The sequence below is a fragment of the Bubalus bubalis genome, chromosome 15 (assembly GCF_019923935.1).
Source record: "Bubalus bubalis isolate 160015118507 breed Murrah chromosome 15, NDDB_SH_1, whole genome shotgun sequence".
NCBI classification, from domain to species: Eukaryota; Metazoa; Chordata; class Mammalia; order Artiodactyla; family Bovidae; genus Bubalus; species Bubalus bubalis.
In genome coordinates this window covers 17,210,490-17,226,415 of record NC_059171.1, presented here as the reverse complement: position 1 = coordinate 17,226,415, position 15,926 = coordinate 17,210,490, and the positions used below count along the sequence as shown (strand labels likewise).

Here is a 15,926-nt window from a genome sequence, read left to right as displayed (position 1 = left end):
AACACTTACAACACTAAAGGGATTGTGAAATGGGATAAAACACAATGAAATGAGAGAACCTGGAGAATAATCAGTTCAGTTCAGATCAGTTCAGTCGCTCAGTCATGTCCAACTCTTTGCGACCCCATGAATCACAGCACGCCAGGCCTCCCTGTCCATCACCAACTCCCAGAGTTCACCCAGACTCACGTCCATCGAGTCAGTGATGCCATCCAGCCATCTCATCCTCTGTCGTCCCCTTCTCCTCCTGCCCCCAATCCCTCCCAGCATCAGTCTTTTCCAATGAGTCAACTCTTCGCATGAGGTGGCCGAAGTACTGGAGTTTCAGCTTTAGCATCAGTCCTTCCAAAGAACACCCAGGACTGATCTCCTTTAGGATGGACTGGTTGGATCTCCTTGCAGTCCAAGGGACTCTCAAGAGTCTTCTCCAACACCACAGTTCAAAAGCATCACTTCTTCAGTGCTCAGCTTTCTTCACAGTCCAACTCTCACATCCATACATGACCACTGGAAAAACCATAGCCTTGACTAGAAGGACCTTTGCTGGCAAAGTAATGTCTCTGCTTTTTAAGATGCTGTCTAGCTTGGTCATAAATTCAAGGATTAAGCGTCTTTTAATTTCATGGCTTCAATCACCATCTGCAGTGATTTTGGAGCCAAAAAAATAAAGTCTGACACTGTTTCCACTTTTTCCCCATCTACTTCCCATGAAGTGATGGGACCAGATGCCATGATCTTCGTTTTCTGAATGTTGAGCTTTAAGACAACTTTTTCACTCTCCACTTTCACGTTCATCAAGAGGCTTTTGAGTTCCTCTTCACTTTCTGCCATAAGGGTGGTGTCATCTGCATATCTGAGGTTATTCATATTTCTCCTGGCAATCTTGATTCCAGCTTGTGCTTCTTTCAGCCTTTGCGAACCCATGAACTGCAGCATGCCAGGCTTCTCAGTCTATCATTATCTTCCTGAGTTTGCTCAAACTCATGTCCATTGAGTCAGTGAAGGCAGCCAACCACCTCATCCTCTGTCACCCCTTTCTCCTCTTGCCCTCAATTTTTCCCAGGATCAGAGTCTTTTCCAATGAATCAGCATTTCGCATCAGGTGGCCAAAGTATTGGAGCTTCAGCTTCAATGTGAGGATAACTTTTTTAAATGTTTAAGTCCTTGAATTTGTTTTTTCTCTATAAGAAATTTTCTTGTCTAACTAAAATAGATCCTCATGTACTGAAAATGTGATATATCGGGAATACGCCACTTAAAAAATCTACATTAAGAAAGTTTCAAGGAAAACACTAATATTTTAAAAAGGAAATTCTAACATTCATGAATTAACAATTAACTCTAGAAGTCAAAATGTTTATTATAAAAACTATACAGGTTCATATTTCACTGTTTAGTATCAGTAATTCTTAATGCAACTTGAAACATTTATAATCTTGTAAGTTTCAAAGAATTATTTTATTACGTGGCTTAATTTGTGAGAAAATAGCTTATATGAATGCCAGTTGTATTTCTTTGGAAAGACAAATGTAAACCTATTTAGTGATCTGATTTTCCCTTTCATCTTGTCTCCAGTTTCTGTGTAGATTTATAATGTTCATTGTTTCCAATTTTAACAAATCACCTAATGGCAGAAAGGAAAATATGTTAACCTTGGAATTATTTGCAGTTGGAGAATTCCCTTTTGTCTGGCCCATACAGGGCCTGCAATCTGTTTTAAACACAGATTGTCTGTCTTTCGTCTGACAGCCACCAAGCTGCACAAATTACTTTCTGCCTGTTCACCTGTTTGCAGCTGCATCTGTGGCTAAAGATTCTGCCGTTTGACTTGAGCAACCACTTCAGGATTGATGACATGTGCTGCTGATAAAGTGAGCAATTTGAAGAAATTACTGGCTATAGTTATTGAAAGACATCTGGGCATGAGCTGAGAACTAGAAGCCTTCAATCATGTGCTTGCAACCTGCAGTGGCGGCAATTGTGTTTGAAGTGATACCCTACTAAAAAGAAGTTGGCCCTGGCACTAAATAACCAAGTGATGTATGGAACATAATCTCTCAAATGAGTAATAAAAGGTTTGGTCCTTTAGCTATACAAATTGGAGGTTTGGTCCTTTCTTTAAAATATTAAGAAAAAATATAAGGCAACAATTAATCCTTCCCATTTCTATCCTTTTCTGAGTTAATTTTACAAACACCTCTTATTTCCTACTTATTTCAAATTGCTATTACTATTGCTGCTAAAGAAAAGGCAAGCATTTATTGAATACCTACTACAGGCTCCACACCCTAAGCCTAGGAAGAGATTTACATCTATTACCTTATTAATACTCACACCAACCTTATTAAACCAGAATTACTACTCCTTTTCTCTGGTAGAAAAAGTAAAGTTCCAGGAAACTAGCCTCATGTCACACAACTGTGAGTAACAAAGCTAGGGATTGTCTATCTCCTGATCAACAGCTCATTCAACTGTACTATACTGCCTTCCTGTTTTGCCTTTTTATTTTTTGGGGTGTGGGGGGTGTGGGGGAGGTGGACTTCCTGTCTCCTGATATATATACTTCTGATGTGTGATTAATTGTACATTTTGTCAGAACCATTCTATCCCTCAGGTTAGCCATTTGTAGATGTGATTTCTATTCTCACCTTTCTGTCTCATTATATAAAACTTTTTCCAAATCATGCGGTCTTCATGAATTCAGAAGCCTGATTCAATCAAAATTCATGCTTTTAACAGTAAGGGATAATGCAAAAAGCTCAGACCCTTGTCATATTTCCTGAAAACCAAAGTTCAAGTAAAATCATGCTACAAATAGTAAATGCATGTCCTTTTGTGACAAACTTACGCCTACTATTGAAGAAGAAGAAATAATGCCTACTAAGGTGTTACTTAAATACAAATGGATTATTTAAAATATTAATGAGTTTGATGATATCAATAACAATGAATAATTTAAAAGACATATAAAACATGAGCACAAATATATGGCACTGTCTGATAGGCAGTTCTACAGAGTCATAACAAACAAAAACTATACCAATTAATGAAGAATCAATTAGTATCACTATAGTTCAATGTACAAGTGTAAAACACACATTTAGTATGTTTCAAATGCAAAGTTGGATAGAAGATTATGGGCTAACATTTGTATAGTATCATCACATTTGTCTAATTAAAATTAATATGATTTTGGATAAGCATTTAAACCCCTTTTCTCCATTTGCAAATGGTAATAAGCCAGTACAGGTCACATTCAAGATAAACCTATTCAGAGATCATAGGCAAAGCAAAAACAGATATAACCATTCAGATGACCAGTTTTCATGTAACGTCTAAAATTCTTAATTTATAGACATAATTAAATATAGTAAAAATTAATAATTTGAAAATTGTTCATTTGAGAAAAATAAAAAAGTCCGTTAATACTAGAAACCAAACTTTGAAAAAATTTATTAGCTGGTAAGCTATGAAAGTTCTTAGAGAAAATGACTCCAGCAAACACTAATCTAAAATAATGTCAAATCTAAAATAATTCTGCAGTAAAAATATAAGAATGCTAATTTGCAAATATTAATTTAAAGACCAATTTTCCAACTATCAAATCATTATTCTTGTTTAGGGTGGACATATTAAATAAAATGGATTTCTTCATTTTGTTAGAGGGGACATGTTCTTTTAAAAAGCCTCTCTCAAAGATCCTTTTGAATAACTGGCTTTTCGACTACTTTTACACTGGTGTTTAAATTTCCACAGGGTTAGAAAATATCCCTGTAAATAATGCTATTCTTTTTCAGAAAAAATTTAAATTCATTGATAAGAATGCCACCCAAAATACACAATCATTTCAACTTGTTAAAATTTGAGGATACTGAAGAAATAGAAAGACCAAAGACTTCAGGTAACTGTATAAATTTGGTCTTCACATTTCGGTATTTATAAATTGAATTAAACACAGACCTGACTGACTCTAGCCACAAAAGAAGATATATACCAATGATTATAATAAAGCCTTATTTATGTATATAATGATATAGCAATAGTAACATTCTTCTACACAAAGATACACAATCTATGTTACTATCCTCTTTCCTAATCATGTCATGAGTTCATATTTTTAATAGCACCTTTTATTTTAAAAGACTTAAGTCGTGAGAACATTCTTATGTACCACTTCATAACTTTGACACAAAGTACGTATAAAAAGATTAAACTTTATTTGGTATAAAATCAGTTGGCAGTTTTACATCTGTGCATGCAACATAAATACCCCAGCTGGCATCTCAAGCACACACACATATGGACTTCAAAACAGAAACTTCCTTATTTGCAGCACTGCCAGGGTAATTTTGTATCCTCTGCATACTACAGCTATTTGTCAGGCCCCTGCAGGTGTGCACTGCACATAAACACACAGCTGTAGTCCAGCAAGCCAAGTGTTCCATCAAACACATAAAGGGAACCTCAGCAGTCGGATTAGTCATCCCTACAACAGGTCCAAGGAGAACAATATGGGTTAGTATTTTTGGAAAAAGCATGGATAGGAAATTTATGATTATGCTAGTCTTATCAAATAACTGGTGGATTGTGTCATTTTTAAAGGTACGCCTACTTATTAAGTTTTTCTTAGAAAGGCTGCAAAAAGTAGAATTTGTTTTTTAGTTTTAAACATAACCAATAATCTATAAATGAGTTTATTAAGTCCAAAATGTGAAAAAAATTTTCAAATTCGTTTCAGTTTTTGGCAGTTAATGCAGTTGAATGCCTTGGAAATAATATTTACAAATCATAATCACTATATCTTAAAACACTTATCAGTTCTATATTTTTATAATTCTACTTTTCAATTCATATGTATTTTAAGATGAATTTGCCAATGCAAGTTATTTGTGTCCAAAATTACATTTGACATTTAACTATCAAAAGTTACATGCTGTTTTAATATTAGACTTTGAACAAATATTTACTTCTCAAATATGATATGAAAGTATATCAACCTACAAATGGCAGGGGAAATAAATGAAAATATAAAACATGATCATTTTGCAATCAGGAGAAAGCTCCCAACAAAATTAAATGTGACCTTATTCATATTCTTTAAAATACCAAGTAAGCACTTCAAGCAGTTGATAATTATGACTACTTTAACCACATTTCCCCCGAACTGCTCCAAGTCCACCTGGCAGTTGACAAAACATGAAAGATAACTTAGAAAATAAGCTTGAATGCATTATACCTAATATACTAATCTTCAGTGAACTTGAGGTCAGAGAGTTAGTAATCAAGGAACACTAGCAGTCTCTGACATGAAGGAACTCACTTTTTCTCATATCTGGAAGGTACAACAGGACGTTAGAAACTACAAATTAAACACTTCAGCATGAAACCTAACTTTATTAAGTACTATCCTAGTTTAGCTGAGCAATAAAAATAGGATCTAATGTAGGAACAGAGTTAAAGGGTTCTCATCACAATGAAGGAATCTGTTTTCCTTTATCTTCCATCTATTTGAGATGATGGATGTTCAGTAAACTTACTGTGGCAATCATATAATGATGTATGTAAGTCAACTCATTATGCTCTAAACCTTAAACATACTATGCTGTATTGTCAATTATACCTCAATAAAACTGGAAGGAAAAACAACAGCAAAGACTTGAAAACTGTCCCAGTTTTATAAGTCAGGCTGGCTTGAGGCTGATGGGTATTTCTATATACATATAAAACACTGTCCCTGATAAGATCTACTCTCCTAGCAAGTTCAATGTTTACAATACAATATTGTTGTCTAGAACCACTACACTGTACCCTGGCTCTCCAGGACTTATTAACCTACTAGTTTCAAGTTTTAGAGAAGGCGATGGCACCCCACTCCAGTACTTTTGCCTAGAAAATCCCATGGACAGAGGAGCCTGGTAGGCTGCAGTCCATGGGGTCGCTCGAGTCAGACACGACTGAGTGACTTAACTTTCACTTTTCACTTTCATGCATTGGAGAAGGAAATGGCAACCCACTCCAGTGTTCTTGCCTGGAGAATCCCAGGGACGGGAAGCCTGGTGGGCTGCCGTCTATGGGGTCGCACAGAGTCAGACACGACTGAAGCGACTTAGCAGCAGCAGCAACAGTTTCAAGTTTGTACCCTTAAACAGAATCCCTCCCACTTCCCAATTAACCACCATTTTACTGTTTCTATGAGCTCTGGTGACATAGGTACTAGATAACACCGCAATGGCAGTCATACTGCAATACATAAACACATTAATTCAATGTGCTGTATACATTAAACATAAACGTGTCAAATATATTTTATTAACAAGTAATATTTTTTAAAAAATGAATAAAGTATGAAAAGAGACAGCAAATGTGGAAAAGATGTAACGGTTTCTAATTAATTAATTAGACTGCTTTATAGTAAATTATCTCACATCTTATTCTTTTCTGAAACTATAAATAGGAAACACTTGGAATTCAACCTGGATCCCAATATTACTGACGGGTCCCTGAGGTGTGATTCATAGCTCTTTAAAGCTTCCTAGTAGCCTTAAATGCTCCAGGCTAGATCCAGCTGAATTTTGGTTCTGAACCACACAGTAATTCTTTTTCAGCAATTCTATCTCAAACATTTACATCACTACCTCTTGGCCCAAAATACTGTCATCAAGAAAAGTGTCATATGCTGAGAGTGAGTAAAATATCTTGGCCTTTAATGTTCACAATAAAATACATTTAAAACAAATTTTAGTTAACAGTATCTGTTCCGGTTATTTATGGATGTGGAACTATTCCAAAACTCAGTGGCTTAAACCAACAATCTATTTTTATCTCGTACAGTTCTGTGGATTTTCTGGACTCATCTGGGTGGATCTCGCCTGTCTTGCTCTCATGCAGCTGAAGTCAGATGGTGGCTGGGACTAGAATCACCTGAAGACGCTACTGAGCTAGTGATGCATATGGTTTCATCATTCGTGTGTCAGACACCTCAGTCAAAACAACTGAAACAATTGGGGACCAGGCAGGCATCTCTTTCCCTACATTAGTGACTCCAGTTGGCTACCTTGGACTTCTTCACAACATGACAGTCTCATGGACACCAGACTTTTGACGTAATAGCTGACTTCGATCAAAGCAAATACTCTAAGTGATGCAGGCATAAAATGCAGAGCTTATTACTTAGTCTCAGCTGTCTACAGTATCCACTTTTGCCACAATCTATTAGTTAAAGGCATTATGGGGCTAGGCTGAACTCAAAGGAATGAACGGACACAATGAAACTGAGAAGGACAGCTCATAGCCATCTTTGGAGACCGGCAACCACTTCATAGCAATAAAATCGTTTTAAAAGAATCTGAAAAACAATGGATATATGTATAACTGAATCACTTTGTTGTACACCTGAAATTAACACAACATTGTTAATCAACTACACTTCAATATAAAATAAAAATTAAATTTAAAAAATTTAATTCCTCTTTTGCTAGCAATCTGCTGAAGTGTTACTATTTTATAATTATTCTGTTATTTACAATGATATTACATGATATTAATATGCACAGATTTGATTATGAAATAGAGTGACTTCCCCGGTGGTTCAGATGGTAAAGCATCTGCCTACAATGTGGGAGACCCAGGTTCAATGCCTGGGTCGGAAAGATCTCCTGGAGAAGGAAATGGCAACCCACTCTAGTATTCTTGCCTGGAAAATCCCATGGACGGGACTTTCAGTCCATGGGGTTGCAAAGAGTCAGACACAACTAAGCAACTTCACTTTCAGTTTCAATATGCATGGATTTGATTATGAAATAGAGTGACTAGGAGACAGCAAGGTATGATATATATTTATTTCAAGTTGCTTTCCCTGACTCCACAGAGATTTAATCTATACCCAAAATTAATTCTACTTCTGTTTATATTTTTCAACAATCAACATATAAACACTGGAAATTTTCCTCAGTTACAAAAAATGATCAATCTTTATCTAAAAGTTTGTCATTAAGCTAAACAAATCATATCTCACTTGTTTAAAATACTACACTTAGTAAATAATTACTAGAACTTTTAAGAGAGCCTTTATATGCGTCTGGGGAAAGACGGTAAATTATAACAGACAAATAGCCAGGAATCTACACATGAACACACACACACAAGTGCACAGACAACACACAAGAAAAACCACGAAGGGCATACTAGTCCTGTTTACGGGAGTTTAACAGCAATTCTTAAACTGCTAAGAGCTAAATTGAAGGAAATGTTACCCCCAAAATTAGAATTTTCGGAAACAACAGAATGACATAAGGAGGAGAGTAAGGGAAATGAGAATAGTTCAAGATTTTATGTAATCGGTAGGGTGATGTTTTACCCTCTTCCGCATTTAAAAAATACTTCAAAAAAACAATGAAAAGACAAAACTCTCCCATAATTACATGGCTTTTTTAAGTTTATAAAGAAGGAGGCCTAAAATACTGCATCCTCCATCTCACCCATGTCCTACACTTGCCCAAGAAGTAACAACTGGCACTTGTTTCATATGAAGAAAACTTTTTGCACAGAAAACTATCAACCACCTACATATATACTTATTATCCATCCATGAGTAATACACAAATATGCATCCACGCATACAAGTACACACATCAATTTCTTAAAAATAAAGATGGCATGGTGCTATACATATTGGTCTGAAAATCACTTTTTACTTAGAATCAACCAATCTATCCAAATATTTTAACACAAGACGATTTTTCTGGGCTCCAAAATCACTGCAGACGGTGACTACAGCCATGAAATTAAAAGACACTTGGTCCTTGGAAGGAAAGTTATGACCAACCTAGATAGCATCTTAAAAAGCAGAGACATTGCTTTGCCAACAAAGGTCCGTCTAGTCAAGGCTATGGTTTTTCCAGTGGTCATGTATGGATGTGAGAGTTGGACTGTGAAGAAAGCTGAGCACCGAAGAATTGATGCTTTTGAACTGTGGTGTTGGAGAAGACTCTTGAGAGTCCCTTGGACTGCAAAGAGATCCAACCAGTCCATCCTAAAGGAGATCAGTCCTGGGTGCTCTTTGGAAGGACTGATGTTGAGGCTGAAACTCCAATTCTTTGACCACCTGATGTGAAGAGCTGACTCATTTGAAAAGACCCTGATGCTGGGACAGACTGAAGGCAGGAGGAGAAGGGGATGACAGAGGATGAGATGGCTGGATGGCATCATTGACTCAATGGACATGGGTTTGGGTAGACTCTGGGAGTTGGTGATGGACAGGGAGGCCTGGTGTGCTACAGTTCATGGGGTTGCAAAGGTCAGACACAACTGAGCGACTGAACTGAACTGAAGTAAATGTTAAAAAGCACTACATATTGCATAGCTTACCTTTATAGTACTCTGCTATAATGGATGAATTACAAACATGCCATTGAGAGAAAGAAATCAGATACGAAAGACTCTATGCTATATGACTCCATTCACATGAACTTCAAAAACAGGCAAAACTAATCGATGGTGACAGAAATCTGAATAAGAACTGCCTCTAGAGGTGATCAGGAATGATTTGCAAGGGAACATAAAGGAACTCCTCATTACCGAGCCTGAAAAATTCTGAAATTATTTCTGGTTCTAAAACATAGAGCAAGACCATTTATCAACAAATCATTTGATATCTTTGCTTCTTTTTCTTCACTTCCAAGTAAATAACTCTCAAAATACTAAGTCATTATTTTCAACACTTGGAAACACTGGAAGAAACTGAGGTTCTCAGAGGTCAAGTAACTTCACCAAAATTCCATGACTAATCAAGTAGAAGCCACATTCAGAATTTAAGCTTTCTCAGTCTTAATTCACAGCTATTTTTCCTTGCATTTTACAACTGTAATTTCCAGATTGTATTATGAATTTTATTGGAAGTTTTCAGCTGTTCTCTCCAAGAAAAAGTAGTAGGAAAAACAAAGGCAAACCTACATTTTAAAACTGAAGGGCTTAAAAAAAATAATATAAATTATGAACTTAAAATTACAAAATCTCCCTCAAGATGTAAAAATAAACTTTGGCTGCTTATAACACAACTGATGCAATGAATTGGAAAAAAGCAGATAATGAGACAAAATAATTGGAAAATTATGCTGTAATTCAATCACATTGATGACATTTTGGTCACAGATTTATAGGTAACTTTTAATTTTATGTTTTATAGTAATTTCCATATTTCACATTTTATAGTAATTCCTATGGTCTATAACCTATGTTTGTTTAAAAAAAAGAAAAAGGAATGTAAACTGTTACGTATCTTCAAAAGAAAATTCATTAAGCTGAAATTCACATTCTCTTTGACCTACAATCTCACATTTTAAATTCATCTCATAGAAAGAAAATCAAAACTGTAGAGACTTTACATGCAAAATTCAGTTCCGTCACACAGTTGTGTCCGACTCTTTGAGACCCCATGGACTGCAGCAGACCAGGCTTCCCTGTCCATCACCAACTCCCAGGGCTTGCTCAAACTCATGGCCATCGAGTCGGTGATGCCATCCAACCATCTCATGCTCTGACATCCCCATCTCCTCCTGCCTTCAATCTTTCCCAGCATCAGGGTCTTTTCAAAGGTGTCAGTTCTTCGCATCAGGTGGCCAAAGTATTGGAGTTTCAGCTTTAGCACCAGTCCTTCCAATGAATATTCAGGACTGATCTCCTTTAGGATTGACTGGTTTGATTTCCTTGCAGACCAAAGGACTCTCAAGAGTCTTCTCCAACACCACAGTTCAAAAGCATCAATTCTTCGGCGCTCAGCTTTCTTTATAGTCCAACTCTCACATCCATCCATCCATCCATCCATCCATACTGGAAAAACCACAGCTTTGACTAGATAGACCCCTGTTGGCAAAGTAATGCCTCTGCTTTTTAATATGCTCTCTGGCCTGGTCATAACTTTCTTCCAAGGACCAAGCGTCTTTTAATTTCATGGCTGCAGTCACCATCTGCAGTGATTTTGGAGCCCAAACAAAGCCTCTCACTGTTCCCACTGTTTCCCCATCTATTTGCCATGAAGTGATAGACCAGATGCCATGATTTTAGTTTTCTGAATGTTGAGTTTTAAGCCAATTTTTCATTCTCCTCTTTCACTTTCAGCAAGAGGCTCTTTACTCCTCTTTGCTTTCTGCCATGAGGGTGGTGTTATCTGCATATCTGAGGTTATTGATATTTCTCTCAGTAATCTGGACTCATTCCAGCTTGTGCTTCATCCAGCCGGGCATTTCTCATGCTGTACTCTGCACAGAAGTTAAACAAGCAATATAAAGCCTTGACGTATTCCTTTCTCACTTTGGAACTAGTCTGTTGTTCCATGTCCATTTGTAACTGTTGCTTCTTGACCTGCATACAGATTTGTCAGGAGGCAGGTAAGGTGCTCTAGTATTCCCATCTCTTTAAGAATCTTCCACAGTTTGTTGTGATCCACACAATATATGCAAAGTTATGCTGCACCAATACAACTAGTGGCAAAAGGGTAACAGTCTATATGTTCATAAAGAGGGCAACACCTTAATAAATAATAGTAGTTCTATATTATAAAGCAGCATGAATATATTTAATAAAAGAAAAGTTGTATTACTGTAATACTGAAAAAATAACCATAATATGGTATTAAGTGTAAAGTGCAGGTTACAGAATATGCATATGCTTTTGATGAAATACACACACATACTCAGTGCAAACCTACAGATGTGGTGTTTTTCTCTCTTCATGCTCCTAATTTATCCCTCCCTCTCTCTCCACTTTGGTAATTATAAGTTTGCTTTCTGTGACTCTTATTTCTATTTTGTATATTTATTCATTTACATTACTTTTCAGATTCTTCACATTAATGTTATCACACGGTACTTGTCTTTCTCCATCTCACTTACACCACTTCTCTACCTCCAGCCATGTTGCTGCAAATGGCAATATCGCATTCTTTTTTATAGCTGAGTAATACTTCATTGTGTGTGTGTGTGTGTGTATTTATATATATGTATGTATATCACATCTTCTTAAGCGAATTTCTGTTCATAAGCATTTGGGGTGTTCTCACATCTTGGATGTAATAAATAGCGCTGCTATGAAAAAGGGAGTGCATGTATCTTTTCAAATTGGGTTTTTCATTTTTACTGGAAATATATCCAGAAGTGGGATTGCTGGATAATATGGCAGCTCTATTTTTCGTTTTTAAGGAAAACTCCACACTGTTTTCCACAGCAGCACCAACTTACATTCCCACCAACAGTGTCAGACAGTTGTGTTTTTCCACACCCTTTCCAGTGTTTAATATTTGCAGACTTCTTGATGATGGATGGCTACTCTGACCTGTGTGAGGTGATACCTCATTGTGGATTTTATTTACATGTCTCAAATAGTGTTTCTAAGCATCTTTTCATATGCCTGTTGGCCACTTGTATGTCTTCTTTGCAGAAACATCTATTTAGGTCTTCTGCCAACTATTTAATTGAGTTGTTTGTGGTTTGTCTTGATACTGAGCTGTATGAATTGTCCATGTATTTTGGATAATAAACTCTTGTCAGAATCATCATTTGCAAATATTTTCTCTCATTCCATATGTTGTCTTTTTGTTATGTTTTACAGTTTCTTTTGTTGTATAAAAGCATGTGAGCTTAATTAGGTTCCATTTGTTTACTTTTCCTTTTATTTCGTTTGTCTTGGGAGACCAATTTAAGAAATTATTGCTATGATTTATGTGAAAAAATAATTTAACCATTGTTCATCTCTACAAGTTTTATGGTTATGCACTATGTTGTATATGTAGGTCTTTAAACCATTAAGTTTCTATCTGCATACGGTGTGAGGGAATGTTCTAATTTCACTGATTTACATGTAGCTGTCCAGTTTTCCCAACACCATTTGTTCAAGAAACTGCCTTTTCTCTATTTCATATTCCTGCCTCCTTTGTCGTGGATAAACTGACCACAGGTACATCCGTTTACTATGGATTATCTGCTCTGTTCCACTGATCTATTTTTTTGGCTGTACCATGCTGTTTCAATTACTATAGTTTTTATAGTACAGTGTGAAGCCTGCAAGGATTATGCCTTCAGCTTTGTTCTTTTACTTCAGGATTGCTTTGGCAATTCTAGATCTCCTGTGATTCCATATAAATTTTAGTATTTTTTCTAGCACTGTGAGAAATATGGTATTTGTGGGACTGCATTGTATCTGTAGATACTTTGGATACCATGGACATTTTAACCATATTAATTCTTCCAATTCAAGAGCAGGGAACGTCGTTCCATTGCTTTGAATCATCTTTTGTTTCCTTTACCTGTGTTTTATGGTTTTCAGCATATAGGTCTTTCATCTCCTTGGTTAAGTTTACTCCTAGGAATTTAATTTTTTGGATGTGATTTAAAACAGGATTTTTAAATTTTTCTCTTTCTCATATTTTGCTATTAGTGTAAAGAAATGCAACAGATTTCTGAATATTAATCTTGCACCTTGCTACCTTGCTGAATTCATTTGTTAATTCTAATAGGTTTGGGGTAGAGACTTCAGGGTTCTCTACATAGTCATGGTATCTACAAACAGTGACAGTTGTACCTCTTCCTCTCCAATTTGGATACTTTTTTTTTTGACTGCTGTGGCTAAGACTTCCAATACTATGCTGAACAGAACTAGTGAGACTAAGAATCCTTGTATTGTTCCTGAATTTAGCAGGAAGGCTTTCTGACTTCACAATTGAGTATTATATCGGTTGTGGGTTTGCCATAAATGGGCCTCCTTGTGGCTCAGCTGGTAAAGAATCAGCCTGCAATGCGGGAGACCTGGCTTGGGAAAATCCCCTGGAAAAAGGAAAGGCTACCCACTCCAGTATTCTAGCCTGGAGAATTACACGGACTGTATAGTCCATGGGGTTACACAGAGTTGGACACGACTGAGCGACTTTCGCTTTCACTTTACCATAAATGGCTTTTATTATGTTGAGGTATGTTCCCTCTATACCCATTTTATGAGACTTTTTATCATAAACGGATGCTTAAATTTGTCAAATGGTTTTTCTGCATCACATGAGGCAATCATGTGGTTTTTGTCTTTCCCTTTGTTAATGTGGTGTCTCACAAAGATTGACTTGTATATGTTGAACCATCCTTGCATCGCTGGAATGAATTCAGCATAATCATGATGTATGACCCTTTCTATACATTGCTAGAGTTGGTTTAATCATATTTTGCTAAGGACTTTTGTATCGATACTCATCAAAGAACTGGCCCAGTATTAATTTTAACTTAATAAAAAATTTAAGGGTTAAAAAAAAAATAAATGCCTAAGCTTTCTCTTATGAGTAAAATAGAATCAAAGAATAACCAAGATTAAAAACAAACTTATTCTTTTACAAAGTTAGTTAGAAAAACATAGTGCTATATTGCAATATCTTTTAATTGACTATTTTTCAAAAACCAAATTGACAGTTTACCAGAGATTATTAAGATTTACTTACTATCAGGATATGTCACTGGTGGAAAGCCAGAAATACCAAAGTAAACTGTACAAGGTAAATAAATGTAAATTATTATTATTTAGACTATTAAATATTTCAGACTTTTCTAGTAATATTGCTCATTCTTATTTTTCCAACGAGTATAATAATAAACAAAAAGGCTTATAACACAATTTATGCTGGAAGGTATTTGCCCATTGGATGTTTCTGGAAATCCAAGATATATCTAAAACATACTCTTACCATTCACTGCTGCTGCTGCTAAGTCACTTCAGTCGTGTCAGGCATATTATGCGTTTTTAATATAATGCTATTCATTCTTTAACATGCAGTTAATCTCAGTGCTTAAAACTATTTTTTAAATTATTTTCATTTTAAAATGAACTGAAATAAAGATAAACTGGCCAAAATCTGTCAATCTTAACATGAAGAATTTGCACATTTTGAACTGTTCTTTTAGATTTTTCATGAGAAATTAATTTCTTATAAAAGTTTTATTTTTTCTTACTTGATTATGAATCTTATTGTAAGCAAGTATCCCTTGACTTCCTTTTTATTCAACTAAAATAGTTTCAGAATATATTTTTTAAAAAATCATAAAATTTAATTTTACTAGTTACCGGATCCAGATTTACCCATCTTACAAAGCTCAACACAGGCATCATTTTTCCACCTAATTGCCTCATGGCCACTAGTTCTCCCCCATTCTCACCAGGCAGAACAAAGAGGTAAGGTAATATTTAAGCATTTAATAAATGTTTCCTGAATTTAAAAACTGATAAATACTAGAACCAGAATCCATTCATTTAAAACACTTATTTTATGCATGCTAACCACAGACATTGTCTTTTCCTACAAAAACTGTCTAAAAATCAGAAGTGACCAGGAATTATGGTAAAATATGATAGATAGTATGATGGGAGAAATATAGGGTATATTTAATTTTTATAGATATATATTGGAGTATAATATCTAAATTACAGGTGTAAATATACTGACTCAAAAGTTTTAAATGTTACACTACATTTACAGTTACTTTAAAATATTGGCTATATTCTTGTATTGTACAATATATCCTAGTAACATATTTTATACATCCCCTGTCCCCTTCCGTCTCTCCTCATAGTCTGTTCTCTAAATCTGAGTCTGTTTCTTTTTTTTGTTATATTCACCAGTTGGTTCTTTTTTCTAGATTTCATAAATAGTGATATCATAAAGTATTTGTCTCTGTTTATTTCATTTAACATAGTACCTTCCAAATCCATGTTGCTGCAAATGGCAACATTTTATTCTATTTTTATGACTGAGTAGTTTGTGTGTATTTGTCATGTTAGTCACTCAGTTGTGCCTGACTCTTTGCGACCCCATGGGCTATAGCCTACCAGGCTCCACTGCCCATGGGATTCTCCAGGCAAGAATACTGGAGTGGGTTGCCATGCCCTTCTCCATGGGGTCT

General features: G+C 35.8%; 1 protein-coding gene across 23 annotated transcripts in view; it reads right to left on the bottom strand.

The window, feature by feature from the left end:
• VPS13B (vacuolar protein sorting 13 homolog B) overlaps nucleotides 1-15,926 on the bottom strand; it is an 848,142-nt gene that overhangs the window by 618,525 nt on the left and 213,691 nt on the right. Inside the window, exon 18 of one of the 23 annotated variants that reach the window (XM_044928335.2) lies at nucleotides 4,195-4,486. The exons of the other annotated variants lie outside the window; for them this stretch is intronic. Within the exon in view, the coding sequence (XP_044784270.2) occupies nucleotides 4,284-4,486 (203 nt within the window). The 3' untranslated portion in view covers nucleotides 4,195-4,283. Of the gene's footprint in view, nucleotides 1-4,194; nucleotides 4,487-15,926 lie in introns of those variants that run through there. 23 annotated transcript variants of the gene reach the window in all.